The sequence below is a fragment of the Clinocottus analis genome, unplaced genomic scaffold (assembly GCF_023055335.1).
Source record: "Clinocottus analis isolate CAN_PGR_092001 unplaced genomic scaffold, fCliAna1.0.p SCAF_53, whole genome shotgun sequence".
Lineage (NCBI taxonomy): Eukaryota > Metazoa > Chordata > Actinopteri > Perciformes > Cottidae > Clinocottus > Clinocottus analis.
Window position 1 is genome coordinate 406,738 of NW_027176211.1, and position 20,000 is coordinate 426,737.

Genomic DNA, 20,000 nt, shown 5'->3' on the forward strand with positions numbered 1-20,000 from the left:
GGAGTTGTAGTCCGTGAGCTTGCTGTGTCTCCTCAGCTCTGTCCGGCTGGAATGTCCAGTCCAGACCAGGAGACTCTGCTCCTCGCCGGCTGCTGGTTCGGGACTTCGTGTCTCTGAACCGGGACGCAGTGAAGTCCGGTCTGGTGACGTCCAAAGAGCTGAGTCAGTACCGGGCTCAGAGGCGCGGGGCAATGACCGAGAGCCCCGCCCCCAAACAACAAGAGGGCGTGGCTTTGCGAGGCGTGACGTTGCCCGACATCACGTTTGGAGTCCCGAACAGGTCAGAGACCCAGTGAGCCGAGTACTGACAATCAATTACTGACGATCAATTACTGGTGATCAATCACTGGTGATCAATCACCGGTGATAAATCACCGGTGATCAATCACCGGTGATAAATCACTGGTGATCAATCACTGGTGATTGGTCACCGGTGATAAATCACCGGTGACCAATCACCAGTGATTGGTCACCGGTGATAAATCACTGGTGATCAATCACCAGTGATTGGTCACCGGTGATGGATCACTGGCGATCCATCACTGGTGACCGATGGATCCGTCCAGCAGGCCGCCGTCTCCGCTGGCTGACCTGCTGTCTCACGAGTACGCTCACCGCTGGACGGCCCAACAGCTGAGCGGCCGGACCAGCAACCAGCTGCAGAAGGTGAGTCCATGATGTCATCACCCTGTAGAGATCACTATGACATCATCACCCTGTAGAGATCACTATGACATCATCACCCTGTAGAGATCACTATGACATCATCACCCTGTAGAGATCACTATGACATCATCACCCTGTAGAGATCACTATGACATCATCACCCTGTGTGTTTGCAGGCGAAACCAATAAGTGTTCATGACACCAGGAGCAGTCTGCTGAGGAGGAGCTTAACACTTCCTGTCACTCTGCCGCCCTTCACCCAGGTTCTCTGTTCTCTACCTGTTCATGTTCTCTACCTGTTCATGTTCTCTACCTGTTCATGTTCTCTACCTGTTCATGTTCTCTACCTGTTCATGTTCTCTGTTCATGTTCTCTACCTGTTCATGTTCTCTACCTGTTCATGTTCTCTACCTGTTCATGTTCTCTACCTGTTCATGTTCTCTACCTGTTCATGTTCTCTGTTCATGTTCTCTACCTGTTCATGTTCTCTGTTGTGTCTCTCCTCAGGTTCCTCAGCTCTGAACACCTTCAGGAACCAGGCGTCTGGTCTCTGAGCGTTCGGGAGCCGTCAGTGAGACTCTGTCGTCACCTTTAATAGAAATAAAACAGAAAAGCTTCAGAACTCTGCGTTTCTTTTTTATCAAGCTGCATGAAAATATTCCGACTGAATGAAGATTATTGATCACACAGTCTTCCATTGAGGAGGCGGGGCCAAAGATTATTCTCCTCTGTGATTGGCCAAAACACAACACACAACTACACCTGAACCAGCCCTAACTATAGACCTGAACCAGGCCTAACTATAGACCTGAACCAGGCCTAACTATAGACCTGAACCAGGCCTAACTATAGACCTGAACCAGGCCTAACTATAGACCTGAACCAGGCCTAACTATAGACCTGAACCAGGCCTAACTATAGACCTGAACCAGTGTTGGAACCGGGTCCTCGACACCGAGCTGCTCCTGGCGGGAATCAGACTCTGAAACCTTTTTATTCAAGAAGACACTGCCAGCTATTTATATTATTATGGTTTGTTTCAACTTTATTTTACTTCATGTTGGCCCTGCTGGCACGCGCACGCACACACACACACACGCACACGCACACGCACACGCACGCACACACTCACCAATGCTTCTCCTTCTGGATCAATAATAATTAGTAATCAATAATCATCACTTCCAGTTTAAACTCTTTTTGAACTTGGCCGCATTGGAAACGGGCACGATGACGTCACAGTCCCACCGCTCCCGCTGCTCACCTGCAGCCCGAGTCCTCACACTCACCTGAGTCCCGGACGGAGATGGAGGTCCTCGGAGGCTCCGGGTTCCGGATCGACTCTCTGCTCTCCCTCAGGCCGCCCTGCGCGCTCCTCTCCCGGGCACGAGCTCCGCAGCTCAGACCGGGCGGCAGCAGCGGCGGCGGCTCGGCGCCTCCTTCCCCGCGCAGAGAGCCTGTTCCCCGGCTGCGGGGCGCGCCGCCGCCCGGTCTCCTGCCGCGCGCCGCCGGCTCCTCGTTCCTCATCCGGGACATCCTGAAGGACTGCCGGGCCCACGCGGACCCGGCTCTGCCCCACGCGGACCCGGCTCTGCCCCACGCGGACCCGGCTCTGCCCCACGCGGACCCGGCTCTGCCCCACGCGGACCCGGGTGAGTCGCTCCAGTCTGGACCGGAAGAAGACTTTCAGGATAAAAGTGTGAGCGGCTCTGACAACGAAACCAGAGGTGAGTCATTAACAACTAAATCTATATCATTAATAACTAAATGTAAAGTATAATAACTATAATAATATCATTAATAACAATAATATGAAACGTATTTCAGAGTAATATGAATCTAACCTTAAATATCTTCATGTTTATTATTTATTGATCACAAACAAACTAAACTACAAATTATGTTTTCAGGTTTTATTGGAACATGAATAAAACAAGTGTATTATCATTTTATGTTGTTAATATTTATATTAATAACATTATTCATATAATAAGTATTTTATGTTTTACATGATCACTATATTTAATCAGATCACATGTGAATTTATGTCATCAATAATGATGAGAAATCTAAATAATATTTTGTTATGTGTTATTAATTATTTTTTACTTTATTTATCAAAATTAATTGATGTATTTTTTCTTTTCTTTGATATTTAAATATTAAAGAAACACGTTGGAGTCGCTCGCGGTTCATGGATTAATAATCAGGATCAAAACATGAGCAACACGACGAATGATGAATGAACGTTCTGTTGAGACTCTTCAAACCTGACCTCATGGAGACCAGCCTAACCTAGACCTGACCTCACGGAGACCAGCCTAACCTAGACCTGACCTCATGGAGACCAGCCTAACCTAGACCTGACCTCATGGAGACCAGCCTAACCTAGACCTGACCTCATGGAGACCAGCCTAACCTAGACCTGACCTCACGGAGACCAGCCTAACCTAGACCTGACCTCACGGAGACCAGCCTAACCTAGACCTGACCTCATGGAGACCAGCCTAACCTAGACCTGACCTCATGGAGACCAGCCTAACCTAGACCTGACCTCATGGAGACCAGCCTAACCTAGACCTGACCTCACGGAGACCAGCCTAACCTAGACCTGACCTCATGGAGACCAGCCTAACCTAGACCTGACCTCACGGAGACCAGCCTAACCTAGACCTGACCTCATGGAGACCAGCCTAACCTAGACCTGACCTCACGGAGACCAGCCTAACCTAGACCTGACCTCATGGAGACCAGCCTAACCTAGACCTGACCTCACGGAGACCAGCCTAACCTAGACCTGACCTCACGGAGACCAGCCTAACCTAGACCTGACCTCACGGAGACCAGCCTAACCTAGACCTGACCTCATGGAGACCAGCCTAACCTAGACCTGACCTCATGGAGACCAGCCTAACCTAGACCTGACCTCACGGAGACCAGCCTAACCTAGACCTGACCTCATGGAGACCAGCCTAACCTAGACCTGACCTCACGGAGACCAGCCTAACCTAGACCTGACCTCATGGAGACCAGCCTAACCTAGACCTGACCTCACGGAGACCAGCCTAACCTAGACCTGACCTCACGGAGACCAGCCTAACCTAGACCTGACCTCATGGAGACCAGCCTAACCTAGACCTGACCTCATGGAGACCAGCCTAACCTAGACCTGACCTCATGGAGACCAGCCTAACCTAGACCTGACCTCATGGAGACCAGCCTAACCTAGACCTGACCTCATGGAGACCAGCCTAACCTAGACCTGACCTCATGGAGACCAGCCTAACCTAGACCTGACCTCATGGAGACCAGCCTAACCTAGACCTGACCTCATGGAGACCAGCCTAACCTAGACCTGACCTCATGGAGACCAGCCTAACCTAGACCTGACCTCATGGAGACCAGCCTAACCTAGACCTGACCTCATGGAGACCAGCCTAACCTAGACCTGACCTCATGGAGACCAGCCTAACCTAGACCTGACCTCATGGAGACCAGCCTAACCTAGACCTGACCTCAGGGAGACCAGCCTAACCTAGACCTGACCTCATGGAGACCAGTCTAACCTAGACCTGACCTCACGGAGACCAGCCTAACCTAGACCTGACCTCACGGAGACCAGTCTAACCTAAACCTGACCTCACGGAGACCAGTCTAACCTAGACCTGACCTCACGGAGACCAGCCTAACCTAGACCTGACCTCATGGAGACCAGTCTAACCTAAACCTGACCTCATGGAGACCAGCCTAACCTAGACCTGACCTCAAGGAGACCAGCCTAACCTAGACCTGACCTCATGGAGACCAGCCTAACCTAGACCTGACCTCAAGGAGACCAGCCTAACCTAGACCTGACCTCAAGGAGACCAGCCTAACCTAAACCTGATCCTGTGACCTCCACCGTGAAGTCCAGTTTAATGTCCAGTTCAACGAGGAGACTTTTTCAAATTGTCACAGGTCTGATGTGATGTAATTTCTACCTGTCAATCATTCAGTGGGCGGGGCCTCAGACCCGGGGACGGACCGTCTGAAGAAGCCTCGTAAAGCTCGGACTGCGTTCAGCGACCGGCAGCTGGCGAGGCTCGAGAGGAGCTTCCAGAAACAGAAGTACCTGAGTGTCCAGGACCGCATGCAGCTGGCTGCATCCCTGCAGCTCAGCGACACCCAGGTCAAGACCTGGTACCAGAACAGGAGGTAACAAAGACCTGGTCCCAGAGCAGTCATATAGACCTGATCCCAGAGCAGTCACATAGACCTGATCCCAGAGCAGTCACATAGACCTGATCCCAGAGCAGTCACATAGACCTGATCCCAGAGCAGTCACATAGGAAGAAGCATACAAGACCTGGTCTTGTGGTCGTCTCGAGTCTCTTTGGTTTTATTTCTCTCGGTAATCGTTTTGTTCTTTCAAGTCTTTTTATAGCAAAACAACTTGTGAAGATGATCGTAAACATGATTTACATGATTGTAAACATGATTTACATGATTGTAAACATGATTTACATGATTGTAAACATGATTTACATGATTGTAAACATGATTTACATGAACGCAAACATGATTTACATGAACGTAAACATGATTTACATGAACGTAAACATGATTTACATGAACGTAAACATGAGTTACATGAACGTAAACATGATTGTAAACATGATTTACATGGTTGTAAACATGATTTACATGATTGTAAACATAATTTACATGACTGTAAACATGATTTACATGACTGTAAACATGATTTACATGACTGTAAACATGATTTACATGATTGTAAACATGATTTACATGAACGTAAACATGATTTACATGATTGTAAACATGGTTGTAAACATGATTTACATGATTGTAAACATGGTTGTAAACATGATTTACATGACTGTAAACATGATTTACATGACTGTAAACATGATTTACATGAACGTAAACATGATTTACATGATTGTAAACATGAATTACATGATTGTAAACATGGTTGTAAACATGATTTACATGACTGTAAACATGATTTACATGACTGTAAACATGATTTACATGATTGTAAACATGATTGTAAACATGATTGTAAACATGATTGTAAACATGAATCTGTTTCCTCCGACAGAACGAAGTGGAAGCGTCAGTCCGCTGTTGGTTTGGAGCTGTTGGCTGAAGCTGGCAGGATGTTCCTGCCCACACACTTCCTGTACCCTCATGCCCCGCCCACACCTGACCTCTACCTGTACTGAAGCCCCGCCTCCCAGTCTTGACCCACACCAGACCCAGTGGGAGCACTGGTTTCTACCGGACGACGTGGGAACACGTTTATTATGAAAGCGATGAAAGACTTTTATTGATCCTCTTCAGGAAGTCCATGAAACACAGCTGGAGGGACCGGTTCCTGGACCTGGTCAGGGATTGAGACCGAGTCCAGGTTCAGGTCTTTGAAGTACTGAAGGATTTAAAGCGGTCCACTGGTTGGTGAACCGGTAGGTCGAGATCATCCGGACCAGAAGACTTCATATTTGACGATTTTAATATCTTCTTCCAACCTCGTTCATTTTTTTACATTTTCAATAAATATGCATATAAATGTCGATGTTTCAGGTCCATTTTGTTGGTTCTGAATGTTTCTGATGAGACAAAACCTGAAAGAACTGAAGTTCAAGGACTCCAGTTCGGTCCAGACTCCTCAAGCCTTTAAGGGTTTTGAGTGGACTCATCTGGTACTCGGCCTGAGTTCGGGGGGGTTTGGGCTCGGCCTGAGTTCAAGGGGGGTTTGGGCTCGGCCTGGGTTCAAGGGGGGTTTGGGCTCGGCCTGGGTTCAAGGGGGGTTTGGGCTCGGCCTGGGTTCGGGGGGGGTTTGGGCTCGGCCTGCGTTCGGGGGGGGTTTGGGCTCGGCCTGCGTTCGGGGGGTTTGGGCTCGGCCTGCGTTCGGGGGGTTTGGGCTCGGCCTGAGTTCAAGGGGGGGTTTGGGCTCGGCCTGGGTTCGGGGGGTTTGGGCTCGGCCTGGGTTCAAGGGGGGTTTGGGCTCGGTCTGGGTTCAAGGGGGGTTTGGGCTCGGCCTGCGTTCGGGGGGTTTGGGCTCGGCCTGCGTTCGGGGGGTTTGGGCTCGGCCTGCGTTCGGGGGGTTTGGGCTCGGCCTGCGTTCGGGGGGTTTGGGCTCGGCCTGCGTTCGGGGGGTTTGGGCTCGGCCTGCGTTCGGGGGGTTTGGGCTCGGCCTGCGTTCGGGGGGTTTGGGCTCGGCCTGCGTTCGGGGGGTTTGGGCTCGGCCTGCGTTCGGCACAGTGAGTTGTGGGAAACGTTCACACGACTTCAGTGTTTTTCCTTTCAGAGAAAAAATATTTTATTTTCCATCAAAGAAAAATGAATCTTCATCAAATACATCAAACAGTAAAAAACATGTTTTTTCATATTTAAATATCTGACAAACATCTTCTTCACATCAGCTTGCTGCTAAATGTTTCTCCTGGAAGTTAATAAAGTAATAAAGTAAATAAAGAAATTAAAGTCCATAAAAACACATTTACTGATTGAAGAGGGAGGAAGCTGTCGACCAATCAGAGCGCAGCAGCAGAGGATCTTCAAGAAACTCTGGATGAGTTCACTCACGGTTCTGCTGCAATGAAGAGAGTCCAGTCGGCACCTCTTCCTCCTCTTCTTCTTCCTCCCCCTATTCCTCCTCTCCTCCTTCATCCGCCTTCCTCTTCTTCTACTTTCTCCTCCTTCCTCTTCTTCCTCCTCCTCCTCTTCCTCCTCCTCTTCCTCCTCCTCCTCCTCTTCCTCCTCCTCCTACTCTTCCTCCTACTACTACTCTTCCTCCTACTACTACTCTTCCTCCTCCTCCTCTTCCTCTGACTGACCGAACACCTTCTTCTTCTTCTTCTTCTTCTTGGCGGCTGCTCCCTCCAACCCGCTGGAGAACTCAGAGTGCAGCTGCTGACGAGCAGAGAGCCTGAAGACGAGGAAGACGAGTTAAAGCTACGACACGACAACCTCAACACGACAACAGTAACACAAACTATTGTCCCCTTTAGTAAAGATGTGTCTCAGTGTTGAACAGATTGGTTCCATATATTGTGTGTATTTATCCTTTCATGTCATGACACCTGAATGCAGCATTACACAACTGACCAGCACTCAAAGGATTCTGGGATACTGAGGAGGACACACACACCTGTAATTATGTCTCTATTGACCTATGAGAGTGTGTGTTATTGTTAACAGCTGCTCCTCACACCAGGCCTGTCTGGACACGACACACACACACACACACACACACACACACACACACACACACACACACACACACACACACACACACACACACACACACACACACACACACACACACACACACACACACACACACACACACACACACACACACACACCTCTTGGCCCCTGCGGGCCTGCTGTGGTTCTGGTTCTGGTTCCTGGCTGGCGCGCCCCGGAGGCCCTGCGGAGCGTCTCTGAGGCCGAAGCTCTTGGCGGCGTGTCCCAGGTGGAGGGAGCGGATGTGGAAGATGTGTTTGAGGCGGGACGGGTAGGCGGCGTACGCCCGCAGGAAGGACTGCAGCGCTGATGACATCACAGTGACACGTCACGCAGGAAGTGACTCACGACCACAACAACCGACGCGCGGCGGCTCGTACCTCTCTTGGCGCTCTGCACCGACTCGGCGTCCGAGTGGACCAAGTTCTCAAACTCCGTCTGGAGAACCGTCGCCCTCTCTCTGGTCTCCTGCTCCAGAGCTGCAGACGACGTCTGAGAGACAGACAGGTGGAGAGACAGACAGACAGGTGGAGAGACAGACAGAGAGACAGACAGACAGGTGGAGAGACAGACAGACAGGTGGAGAGACAGACAGAGAGACAGACAGACAGGTGGAGAGACAGACAGACAGGTGGAGAGACAGACAGACAGGTGGAGAGACAGACAGACAGGTGGAGAGACAGACAGAGAGACAGACAGACAGGTGGAGAGACAGACAGAGAGACAGACAGACAGGTGGAGAGACAGACAGACAGGTGGAGAGACAGACAGACAGGTGGAGAGACAGACAGACAGGTGGAGAGACAGACAGACAGACAGGTAGAGAGACAGACAGACAGGTGGAGAGACAGACAGACAGACAGGTGGAGAGACAGACAGACAGGTGGAGAGACAGACAGACAGGTGGAGAGACAGACAGACAGGTGGAGAGACAGACAGACAGACAGGTGGAGAGACAGACAGACAGACAGGTGGAGAGACAGACAGACAGGTGGAGAGACAGACAGACAGGTGGAGAGACAGACAGACAGGTGGAGAGACAGACAGACAGGTGGAGAGACAGACAGACAGGTGGAGAGACATCAATCTAAATGAATGTTCAGAGACAAACCTGCAACTGTTTCCTGTTTCCTGGCTGCATCAGGTCACCGGCTCAGGTTTAGACAAGTCTTTGTTCTTAGCTCTCTGAAGGTTCTGAGGGGCCTCTGGAGAACCCGGTCGCTCTCTGAAGGTTCTGAGAACCCGGTCCGAGAGGACAAAGGAGTCGTACCTTGCTGTGGTATTTGCCCCGCCCCTTGTAGGTGTCATCCATCATCAGACTGGACAGGATGTCCTGCAACTTAAGCTCCGATAGGCTGAAACACAAGACCCGCCCCCACCGTCAAAACCAGGAAGTGGACCGGCAGCATCCGTGGTGCCCTCGAGCGTCAACAGACCTGATGTTGTGAGCGGCCAGCTCGGGGATGAAGGCGGTCTCAGCAGGAGTGAGGAAGAGGAGGCTACTTCCTTTTCCTCCGATACGAGCCGTCCGACCGACTCGATGAACGTACTCTGCTGCGGTCGTCGGGGGCGTGTACTGTGAACACACCGAGGTTCAGCAAGTATTAACCGTAGTACTTTAGTAGTACACTCAATGCTACACTGTGATTGGCTTGTTCATTATTCTCAGGAGACGAGCTCCATGTCCGACTCTCTCACGTCACCTCTGGTTAGGAAAAAACCAAGATGGCGACAATAAAACCAAGATGGCGACGAATAAAAAACAAGATGGCGACTTTAAAACCTTGGTGGAATACGGGACACAGTGTTTCCCTCTAGGTTTACAGCTTCGGGGGGCTCGACAACACCGACATTGACACAAACACCAAAAAGCATTACCTTTTCTGTAAATAACATCATTCTGTGACTGTATCTGTGCTTTTTTAAATAATAAACAGAATAAAGAACAATAACTTTCAATTTGACCAAATTGCCCCGTCAGACCATAAAAAAGAAAACAAAATTGCAACCACTTAAAACAATAAAAATAAAGTGCTATCTGTGCAAAAAATAAGTGTATTTACTACTAAATAGGTCATTTTGGAAAACTAAAAGCAAATTGCAGAACAAAACAGAACGACACTGCAGATGTGTTGCATCAGGTTGCATCAGTGTTGGTGCTGCAGTGAGCTGCTTTCCTCTACACATATTTTTATAACGTGGTTGTAGACTCTATACGGACGCTCTCAGTTCATGCTCCATGTTGAGATGAGATCTCTTTCTACCTGGGAGCGTTGAAAACGCAGATATAGTTGTCTGCTTTTCACGCGCCTTTTTTCCGCTCTCTGCTGCCGCTGGGTGCTCACCTGGGTGCTCACCTGTGTGCTCACCTGTGTGCTCACCTGTGTGCTCACCTGTGTGCTCACCTGTCTAGCGATACAGAGCGCAGAGGAGGAGTGTTCACGCGACCACGTAGACACAGAAATGACGAGCTGTCGTGTAGATCCCGTCAATGAAATACAACCGTTTAGTTTGTTTAAATAACAGAACAAGGTGGAGTCAGGCCTGTTCTCTAGGAAAGATGACCTGAAATGACGTGTTGTTATCTGGCGATAGAGAAAGTTACAGGGGGGCGGGGTTATTTCAGGGGGGCGCCCCGCCCCCTATTATAGTGGTAGGGGAAACACTGGGACACATACCTGAACGATCCAGGTGACCTGAGCAAGGTCCAGACCTCTGGCTGCTACGTCCTGAAACACACACATTCCTCTTCAGAACACGGGTACATCCCATAATGGAGCATGTAGAGTGACGTGTAACCACGGCGATGAACCAACACTGACCGTGCACAGCAGAACTCCACACAGAGACGCCGAAAACTGCTGGAAGACGTCCGAGCGCTCCTGCAGGACGAAACAAACGCACCACGCCGGCGGCTCAGACGGTGGCTGAGGAACGTGGGATACGAGGAGATAACAACAATGACAGTCTTACCTCCTGCTTCATGTTGCCATGGAGACGCAGGAAGCTGAGCCCAGGCCTCTGATTGGACGAGGGCCCGGCGAGGACGGAGGTGAAGAGGCCGTGCAGGAACTCGACGGCCTCGCAGCTCGAGGTGAAGACGATGAGTTTGTTCTGAGAAAACTGAACAACGAAAGTCTGGTTCACGAAACCTGTTTAACACACACACACACACACACACACACACACACACACACACACACACACACACACACACACACACACACACACACACACACACACACACACACACACGTTACCTTGCACTTGTCCAGGATGAAGGCAGCCAGGCAGACCAGTCGCAGCTTGCTGGGAACCAGCACCACGTACTGCTTCAGCGCCTCGGGCAGAGCGAAGCTCTCCGGTTGGCTGGGGTCAGAGGTCACAGCGGGGCAGCTGGTGAGGTCACAGGAGGCGGGGCCAGACACGTGAATGTCCACCGGGTCGTTCAGACAAACGCCGGCTAGCCGAGTGACACCTGAACACATCACATGGTTCACTTAGTTAATCATGTTAGCATCTATATTATCTCATAATATACTACGTAAGCATATTAAATAAACATAACATTACATTTGCTTCAGCAACTCAGTATTCCAGTTCTGTCAGAAGAAACTTTTAATCGACACAATCAGACTGAGAGTTTACCAAAAGGAAAAGGGCTCAAGTGGTCTAAAAATACTAATATGAATAAATATGAAAATGTATTTCTGCACCGTGGGTTAACGTCGCCGACAGCAGGACGTTCTGTCTGCTCGGACCAGCAGAGTTCAGACTGTTCAGTATGATGGTCAGATCCTTCTCGAAGCCCAGATCCAGAGTCCTGATACACACAGATACACATTCATGTATAGACACGGGGTCTAGAACCGTCTCTAGCTCCTCCCCCTGACGACTCTAGAACAGTCTAGCTCCTCCCCCTGACGACTCTAGAACAGTCTAGCTCCTCCCCCTGACGACTCTAGAACAGTCTAGCTCCTCCCCCTGACGACTCTAGAACAGTCTAGCTCCTCCCCCTGACGACTCTAGAACAGTCTAGCTCCTCCCCCTGACGACTCTAGAACAGGTACCGGTCGGCCTCGTCGAGGACCAGCCACCGCACGGCGCTGAAGGCGATGCTCAGCGTGTTCTGGATGTGGTCCACCAGGCGGCCCGGAGTCGAGACCAGGATGTTGATTCCTTTACGGAGCCTGAAGACAAACCAGTGAGTTTGATCCAAAGACTCCTTTAACTTAACTTCAACACTAGAGGACAAGAGGAGCTTACCGGGCCTTCTCGGACTTCCTCTTCTCTCCTCCCATCAGGACTCCAGGGACGATCCAGGTGAACGGCTGCAAAGACACAGAGGTCAGACACACAGAGGTCAGACACACAGAGGTCAGACACACAGAGGTCAGACACACAGAGGTCAGACATACAGAGGTCAGACACACAGAGGTCAGACACACAGAGGTCAGACACACAGAGGTCAGACACACAGAGGTCAGACACACAGAGGTCAGACACACAGAGGTCAGACAGAGGTCAGACACACAGAGGTCAGACACACAGAGGTCAGACATACAGAGGTCAGACATACAGAGGTCAGACACACAATGGTCAGACAGAGGTCAGACACACAATGGTCAGACATACAGAGGTCAGACAGAGGTCAGACACACAGAGGTCAGACAGAGGTCAGACACACAGAGGTCAGACACACAGAGGTCAGGCACACAGAGGTCAGACACACAGAGGTCAGACACACAGAGGTCAGACACACAGAGGTCAGACAGAGGTCAGACAAAGGTCAGACAGAGGTCAGACACAGAGGTTAGACACACAGAGGTCAGACACACAGAGGTCAGACACACAGAGGTCAGACACACAGAGGTCAGACACACAGAGGTCAGACACAGGTCAGACAGAGGTCAGACAGAGGTCAGACAGAGGTCGGACACAGAGGTCAGACACACAGAGGTCAGACACACAGAGGTCAGACATACAGAGGTCAGACAGAGGTCAGACACACAGAGGTCAGACACACAGAGGTCAGACACACAGAGGTCAGACACAGGTCAGACAGAGGTCAGACACACAGAAGTCAGACAGAGGTCAGACAGAGGTCAGACACAGAGGCCAGACACACAGAGGTCAGAGGGGTCCAGGACCAGAGACCCTCTCGGCCCTGGACCCTGACCCCTCAGATGGTTTAGAGACTTCAGGACTGGGTCACTAACATGTTCATGGATCATTTCACCGCCGCAGCTTTTCTATCCTTTACGGCTCTCGTTCTGCGGTCCAGGAAACAACCAATCACACGCCTTGTAAATCATCTCATGTGACGCTGCTGGACCAATCACATGTGTGTATTCCATGAAGCCCTCGATCCAGTTGGGTAAGGTCAGTTCACCCTTTAACCGTCTTTCCGGCTCCAACCGGTGTGAATACTAACGCATCACGTTTCATGACAACGCGCCTCGTCCTCTTTGTGTTCATCCTTACACTGCTATGAATTGTGGGTAATTCCCTCAGGCTCAAACCCTGGAACGATCAGAACGGAACCCTCAAAAACTGAGAGATCATACCCATTATTGAGGAGCAGTCAGTGGGTCAACTTTCAAAATAAAAGCCCTTTAAAGACTCTTTGAGGGAACTATAAACAAACACAAAATAATAAATAAAACATCCGGCTCCGTGTTACCTTCAAGAGCTTCTGGAAGACCTGGAACGTCTGCTGGGCCAGCTGAGAGACAGACAGGAAGAGAGACAGACGGGAAGAGAGACAGACGGGAAGAGAGACAGACGGGAAGAGAGACAGACAGGAAGAGAGACAGACAGGAAGAGAGACAGACAGGAAGAGAGACAGACGGGAAGAGAGACAGACGGGATTATCAGGATGGTGAGAATAGTTTATCTTCGCGTCATATGAACACGTTGAGGAACACGGACGTCAGCATCACTGAGGGCATTGTTCCTCTCAGGTTCTGTCTCCAGTCTGGAAGCAGAACGTTTGAGCTCCAACAACGTGGAACAAAAGGGTCCAGCTGTTAGAGACTCCTCCCCCGTGTTGTTATTTCATAGATTAAAGAAAATGTGAATCCCTTTCAAGTGAACCAGATCGCTCCATCTGATGAAAACCAACAACATGAGCAACCACTTAGTAAAACAATGCCTCGCCCCACTAGAGGCCACGCCCCGCTAGAGGCCACGCCCCGCTAGAGGTCACGCCCCGCTAGAGGCCACACCCCGCTAGAGGCCACGCCCCGCTAGAGGTCACGCCCCACTAGAGGCCACGCCCCGCTAGAGGCCACGCCCCGCTAGAGGGTCACGCCCCGCTAGAGGGTCACGCCCCGCTAGAGGGTCACGCCCCGCTAGAGGCCACGCCCCGCTAGAGGGTCACGCCCCGCTAGAGGGTCACGCCCCGCTAGAAGGTCACGCCCCGCTAGAAGGTCACGCCCTGCTAGAGGGTCACACCCCGCTAGAAGGTCACGCCCCGCTAGAAGGTCACGCCCCGCTAGAGGGTCACGCCCCGCTAGAAGGTCACGCCCCGCTAGAGGGTCACGCCCCGCTAGAAGGTCACGCCCCGCTAGAGGGTCACGCCCCGCTAGAAGGTCACGCCCCGCTAGAGGGTCACACCCCGCTAGAGGGTCATGCCCCGCTAGAGGCCACGCCCCGCTAGAGGCTCACGCCCCGCTAGAAGGTCACGCCCCGCTAGAAGGTCACGCCCCGCTAGAGGCCACGCCCCGCTGGAGGTCACGCCCCGCTGGATGTCATGCCCCGCTAGAGGCCACGCCCCTAGAGGTGGCGCCCCACAGCTTGAGCAGCGGCTGTAGTGTGAGAGGACACAGACCTCTCTGGTGGGGACGATGACGACGGCCAGAGGACCATCAGACCTGCTGACCTTCTGCTGGACCGCCTGCAGGCTCTGGACCACGGGGACAGCGTAGGACAGGGTCTTACCTGGGGAGTACACCGGGAGTACCTCAGTACTAGTAGTACTACCAGTAATGAGGTACTGGTAGTACTAACAGTACCTCAGTGTTGGCAGTATCACATTACTGGTATCTCACCTGAACCCGTCTGAGAACGAACCACAGCATCTCGTCCTGACAGAAGAACTGGAATAGTCTTCTTCTGAACACTGACACACACACACACACACACACACACACACACACACACACACACACACACACACACACAGGTTACCTTTGGCGCCCCCTCTTGACTGAGTGAGTGAGTGTGTGTACTGACCTGGTTACCATGGAAACATTAAGCACTTTGTTCAGTGTCGCCACCTGGTGGACAGAAACATCAGTCAGCACGAGATCACACAAATAGATGAGAGTAAACAACAACAACAACCATCTCAACAACAACAACCATCATCACCACCAGAGGTCTGTCTCACGAAGCTGGATTTCGGTTTAGCGAGGTAACTCCTGGATTAACTCCTGGATTAACTTCTGGATTAACTCCTGGATTAACTCCTGGATTAACTCCTGGATTAATTTCTGGAGAAACTTCTGGAGTAACTTCTGGATTAACTTCTGGATTAACTCCTGGATTAACTCCTGGATTAACTCCTGGATTAACTCTGGATTAACTCTGGATTAACGCTGGGTTTTCCGTCTCACGAAGCTGGTTCACTTCACTGGCGGGTCCGTTTCCCCGGTAACGTACGCTGAACCTAACCGGCTCCAGCAGGTTAAGTTCCCGGATAAGATCTACGGGAGGACATGAGACGCCTCCTGGCCAATCACTGCCCTGGAAACAAGACACGCCCCTTTCTACAGAATGGAGGAAGGACAGGATAGTAAGAGCAGCGCTCTGCAGAGAGCGTGTTTCCTGACGGCAAAACCATCCGTCATACGTGAAGCCTGGAAGATATTATAATAACTCACTGAGCGCTTTGAACCATGTTCCTGTGTTTGTTTTAACTGCTCTCATGATCTTTTAGCTCCACTGAGGTTACCACTGAAATGAGGTTTAGTTGTTAAAATGAAAAGGTAATTAAAAATAAGAACATACATTTGAGACAGTGATTTAATATTACAATCCCAGTAATATACGCATTAACAGAATCGCAGTTTTTTTCCCAGGATTCCTTGCGGCTTCTGGCCGCTGCAGCAGTGTTGCTTTCTGCTTAGTGCTTGTATTCTTTCTCTATGTTTTTCATACATTCTGAAGATCGTTGTCAAATACGTTGCTCTCGGCTCCTTCGTGGTGCACGATTGGTCTAACGGAGTTAACTCCGCCCCTTTTATGTGCACACAGATCTAGATGAGACACTCCTGGTGGACTTAACCAGCTAATAACCAGCTATTAGCCAGCTAATAACCAGCTGGTAACCAGCTATGAGCCAGCTGACAACCAGCTGATAACCAGCTGACAACCAGCTTGTAACTAGCTGGTAACCAGCTGACAACCCGCTGATAACTAGCTAATAACCAGCTAATAGCCAGCTAATAGCCAGCTAATAGCCAGCTAATAACCAGCTAATAGCCAGCTAATAGCCAGCTAATAGCCAGCTAATAGCCAGCTAATAGCCAGCTAATAACCAGCTAATAGCCAGCTAATAGCCAGCTAATAACCAGCTAATAGCCAGCTAATAGCCAGCTAATAGCCAGCTAATAGCCAGCTAATAGCCAGCTAATAGCCAGCTAATAGCCAGCTGCCTGAGACCAGAAAGAGAGACGGACATCTGGTTAAGTTAAGCTGGATAACTGGAAACCAGAGTATTTAAACCAGCTTCATGAGACAGACCTCAGGTGTGTGTGTTACCAGGTGTGTGTGTGTTAACAGGTGTGTGTGTGTGTGTGTGTTACCAGGTGTGTGTGTGTTAACAGGTGTGTGTGTGTGTGTGTGTGTTACCAGGTGTGTGTGTGTGTGTTACCAGGTGTGTGTGTGTGTGTGTGTTACCAGGTGTGTGTTTGTTACCAGGTGTGTGTGTGTTACCAGGTGTGTGTGTGTTACCAGGTGTGTGTGTGTGTGTGTGTTACCAGGTGTGTGTGTGTTACCAGGTGTGTGTTTGTTACCAGGTGTGTGTGTGTTACCAGGTGTGTGTGTGTTACCAGGTGTGTGTGTGTGTGTTACCAGGTGTGTGTGTGTGTTACCAGGTGTGTGTGTGTTACCAGGTGTGTGTGTGTGTGTGTGTTACCAGGTGTGTGTGTGTTACCAGGTGTGTGTGTGTGTGTGTGTGTTACCAGGTGTGTGTGTGTGTTACCAGGTGTGTGTGTGTTACCAGGTGTGTGTGTGTGTGTGTGTGTGTTACCAGGTGTGTGTGTGTGTGTGTTACCAGGTGTGTGTGTGTGTGTGTGTGTGTTACCAGGTGTGTGTGTGTGTGTGTGTTACCAGGTGTGTGTGTGTTACCAGGTGTGTGTGTGTGTGTGTTACCAGGTGTGTGTGTGTGTGTTACCAGGTGTGTGTGTGTTACCAGGTGTGTGTGTGTGTGTGTGTGTTACCAGGTGTGTGTGTGTGTGTGTGTTACCAGGTGTGTGTGTGTGTGTGTGTGTGTGTGTTACCAGGTGTGTGTGTGTTACCAGGTGTGTGTGTGTGTTACCAGGTGTGTGTGTGTTACCAGGTGTGTGTGTGTGTGTGTGTGTTACCAGGTGTGTGTGTGTGTGTGTGTTACCAGGTGTGGATGAAGGTCCATGTCTGAGAACGAGTCGATGGTGAAGATCTTCTCCTTCAGCTGGGAGACAACTGGTCTGAGGAGACGAAGTGAGAGATGATCAATAATCAATAACGCGTGATGTCATCAGGCTGTGGACCAATCAGAGAGCAGCTCTGACCTGAGCATCTCTGGGATCTCTGGGTTGTGTTTGAACAGAGAGGAAGTCTTGATGCTCCTCGTCTCCTTCACTGCCTCCTTCCTCCTCCTCTTCGTCTGTGGTGTCCTCTGGTCCGCCTGTGATCATCATCATCATCATCATCATCATCTCTTCTTCTCTGATGTAAATGAAGGCGTTTGTTGGTCTCAAGCACCTGATGCGTGAAACAGGTGAGTTTACCTGAGAGCCCTCCTCCTCCTCCTCTTCCTCCTCCTCCTCTTCCTCCTCCTCTTCTTCCAGCCTCCTCTGATTGGAGGAGCCGCTCTTCTTCTTCTTCTCCACTGAGGAGTCGACCCTCCTTTTCTCCGCCTTCTGTTTCTTCTGGAGGACCAACAGAAATGATCATGTTATTGATTACTAATGATCATGTTATTGATTACTGATGATCATGTTATTGATTACTGATGATCATGTTATTGATTACTAATGGTCATGTTATTGGTTACTAATGATCAGGTTATTGATTACTAATGATCATGTTATTGATTACTGATGATCATGTTATTGATTACTAATGATCATGTTATTGATTACTGATGATCATGTTATTGATTACTAATGATCATGTTATTGATTACTGATGATCAGGTTATTGATTACTAATGGTCATGTTATTGATTACTGATGATCAGGTTATTGATTACTTACCAGGGCCCATCTCTGCTGGGCAGTCGGAGGCTTCCTCCTGGAGGAAGAGGAGGAGGAAGAGCTGCAGATGTTCAGACACAGCTGGTCGTCTGCTGATGACGTCATCACCTGCTCACAGGTGGAGAACTTTCATGATGGAGTTCATCACACAGCTGATCATGACGTCACTGACGTCATTCAATGACGGGCAGAAACACCAACATGAAGACAAAACACACCAACACTAACTCCGTGAGCACGTGACAGTGTGACGTCACGTGCTCTGTCACGTGACGTCACACTGTCACGTGCTCGGTACTGAAGACCAGAGTGAAGACCTAGGAACCAGAACCGGTGACCTCTGGTTCTGGTTCACGGCCTGACCCGTTCAAAGTGACGCGGTCCTGGAGGGACTGCTGCTGCTAGCATGTTTAGCATCGTTAGCAACGCACACAACCACGTGTGTGTGCGTGTGCGTGTGTGTGTGTGTGTGTGTGTGTGTGTGTGTGTGTGTGTGTGTGGCGGGGGCAAAGTAAATAAGTGCGTGCGCGTGCGTGCGTGCAGCAGAAAACCCGCAGAAACACAAACAGCTGAAACAAACTCACGTGAAGCTGTGAGAGGAAGCAGCGCGTGTGAACCTCTTCCTGGTTTGTCACGGAAGCCCCGCCTCCTTCACAGCTGATCTTTGTGGACATGCGCAGTACTTTCACGTCTTATTTTGAAAGGGTGACCGGAAATAATAATAATGGCTGAAGATTCGTAAGTGTTATGTTTTACTGAAGATGCACTTCGTGTTTTTATTTAAAATGCAGCTAATAGAGTAAAGAAAGAGTTCCTGTGTAGCGCCTCCAGCTGGTTGTTGTGTTGCACAGCACCCTGTTGTTGTGTTGCACAGCACCCTGTTGTTGTGTTGCACAGCACCCTGTTGTTGTGTTGCACAGCACCCTGTTGTTGTGTTGCACAGCACCCTGTTGTTGTGTTGCACAGCACCCTGTTGTTGTGTTGCACAGTTGCTGTTTGTCATGACGTGGTGACGGACCTATTGATCCGAGAGGAACACAGCTGACCTTAAATACATCAATAATAAATAAAGTTATACATCAAAAGATCAGTTATCAAATAATAATAATAATTATTATTATTATTATTATTATTATTATTATTATTATTAGGCAGAATGTTGAGAATAAATAAATAAATAAAAAGGAAAACAAATATATAAACAACTTTATTAACATTATTATTGAGACACTGACTTTGTTTTTACATGACAGAAGAACAGAAGACCCGGTCCCCTCAGACCTGGACCAGGTCTGAGAGGACCGGGTCTGAGGACCAGGTCTGAGGGGAACCGGGTCTTAGGGGGACCGGGTCTGGAGGGACCGGGTCTGAGGGCACCGGGTCTGAGGGGGACCGGGTCTGGAGGGACCGGGTCTAAGGACCGGGTCTGAGGGGACCGGGTCTGGAGGGACCAGGTCTGAGGGGACCGGGTCTAAGGGAGACCGGGTCTGGAGGGACCGGGTCTAAGGACCGGGTCTGAGGGGACCGGGTCTGGAGGGACCGGGTCTGAGGGGACCGGGTCTAAGGACTGTGACTGTGGGGACCGGGTCTGAGGGGACCGGGTCTAAGGACTGGGTC

At 50.2% G+C, this 20,000-nt stretch overlaps 3 protein-coding genes across 7 annotated transcripts in view; 2 read left to right on the top strand and 1 right to left on the bottom strand.

Annotated features, from left to right (window-relative positions):
* Positions 1-1,288, top strand: part of cfap77 (cilia and flagella associated protein 77) — a 3,359-nt gene extending 2,071 nt beyond the window's left edge. For all 3 annotated transcript variants that reach the window (XM_068601711.1, XM_068601712.1, XM_068601713.1), the window contains exons 4-7: positions 37-280; positions 570-666; positions 843-929; positions 1,174-1,288. In XM_068601711.1, the coding sequence (XP_068457812.1) occupies positions 37-280; positions 570-666; positions 843-929; positions 1,174-1,188 (443 nt within the window). In that variant the 3' untranslated portion in view covers positions 1,189-1,288. The remainder of the gene's footprint in view (positions 1-36; positions 281-569; positions 667-842; positions 930-1,173) is intronic.
* A 684-nt stretch (positions 1,289-1,972) lies between these two features.
* barhl1a (BarH-like homeobox 1a) lies at positions 1,973-5,894 on the top strand. The gene is made up of 3 exons (XM_068601645.1): positions 1,973-2,393; positions 4,662-4,860; positions 5,771-5,894. Exons 1-3 carry the CDS (start codon positions 1,973-1,975, stop codon positions 5,892-5,894), a joined length of 744 nt encoding a protein of 247 aa, XP_068457746.1.
* Positions 5,895-7,150: 1,256 nt separating this feature from the next.
* ddx31 (DEAD (Asp-Glu-Ala-Asp) box polypeptide 31) lies at positions 7,151-19,127 on the bottom strand. 3 transcript variants are annotated; one of them, XM_068601724.1, is made up of 22 exons: positions 18,968-19,127; positions 18,384-18,491; positions 17,916-18,056; positions 17,697-17,812; positions 17,537-17,612; positions 15,157-15,200; positions 14,973-15,043; positions 14,753-14,862; positions 13,604-13,645; positions 12,187-12,251; positions 11,991-12,110; positions 11,637-11,743; positions 11,181-11,398; positions 10,894-11,043; positions 10,743-10,802; positions 10,599-10,649; positions 10,326-10,505; positions 9,357-9,496; positions 9,191-9,275; positions 8,301-8,412; positions 8,040-8,226; positions 7,151-7,600 (listed from the first exon to the last, which is right to left on the bottom strand). In XM_068601724.1, the coding sequence occupies exons 1-22, from the start codon at positions 19,055-19,057 to the stop codon at positions 7,474-7,476; spliced, it is 2,400 nt and encodes a 799-aa protein (XP_068457825.1). In that variant the 5' UTR covers positions 19,058-19,127; the 3' UTR covers positions 7,151-7,473. The 3 variants fall into 3 exon arrangements, with proteins under 3 accessions (XP_068457825.1, XP_068457826.1, XP_068457827.1); XM_068601725.1 differs by lacking the exon at positions 13,604-13,645; XM_068601726.1 differs by lacking the exon at positions 10,326-10,505 and having other exon boundaries at positions 18,968-19,123.
* Between the last annotated feature and the right edge of the window lie 873 nt (positions 19,128-20,000).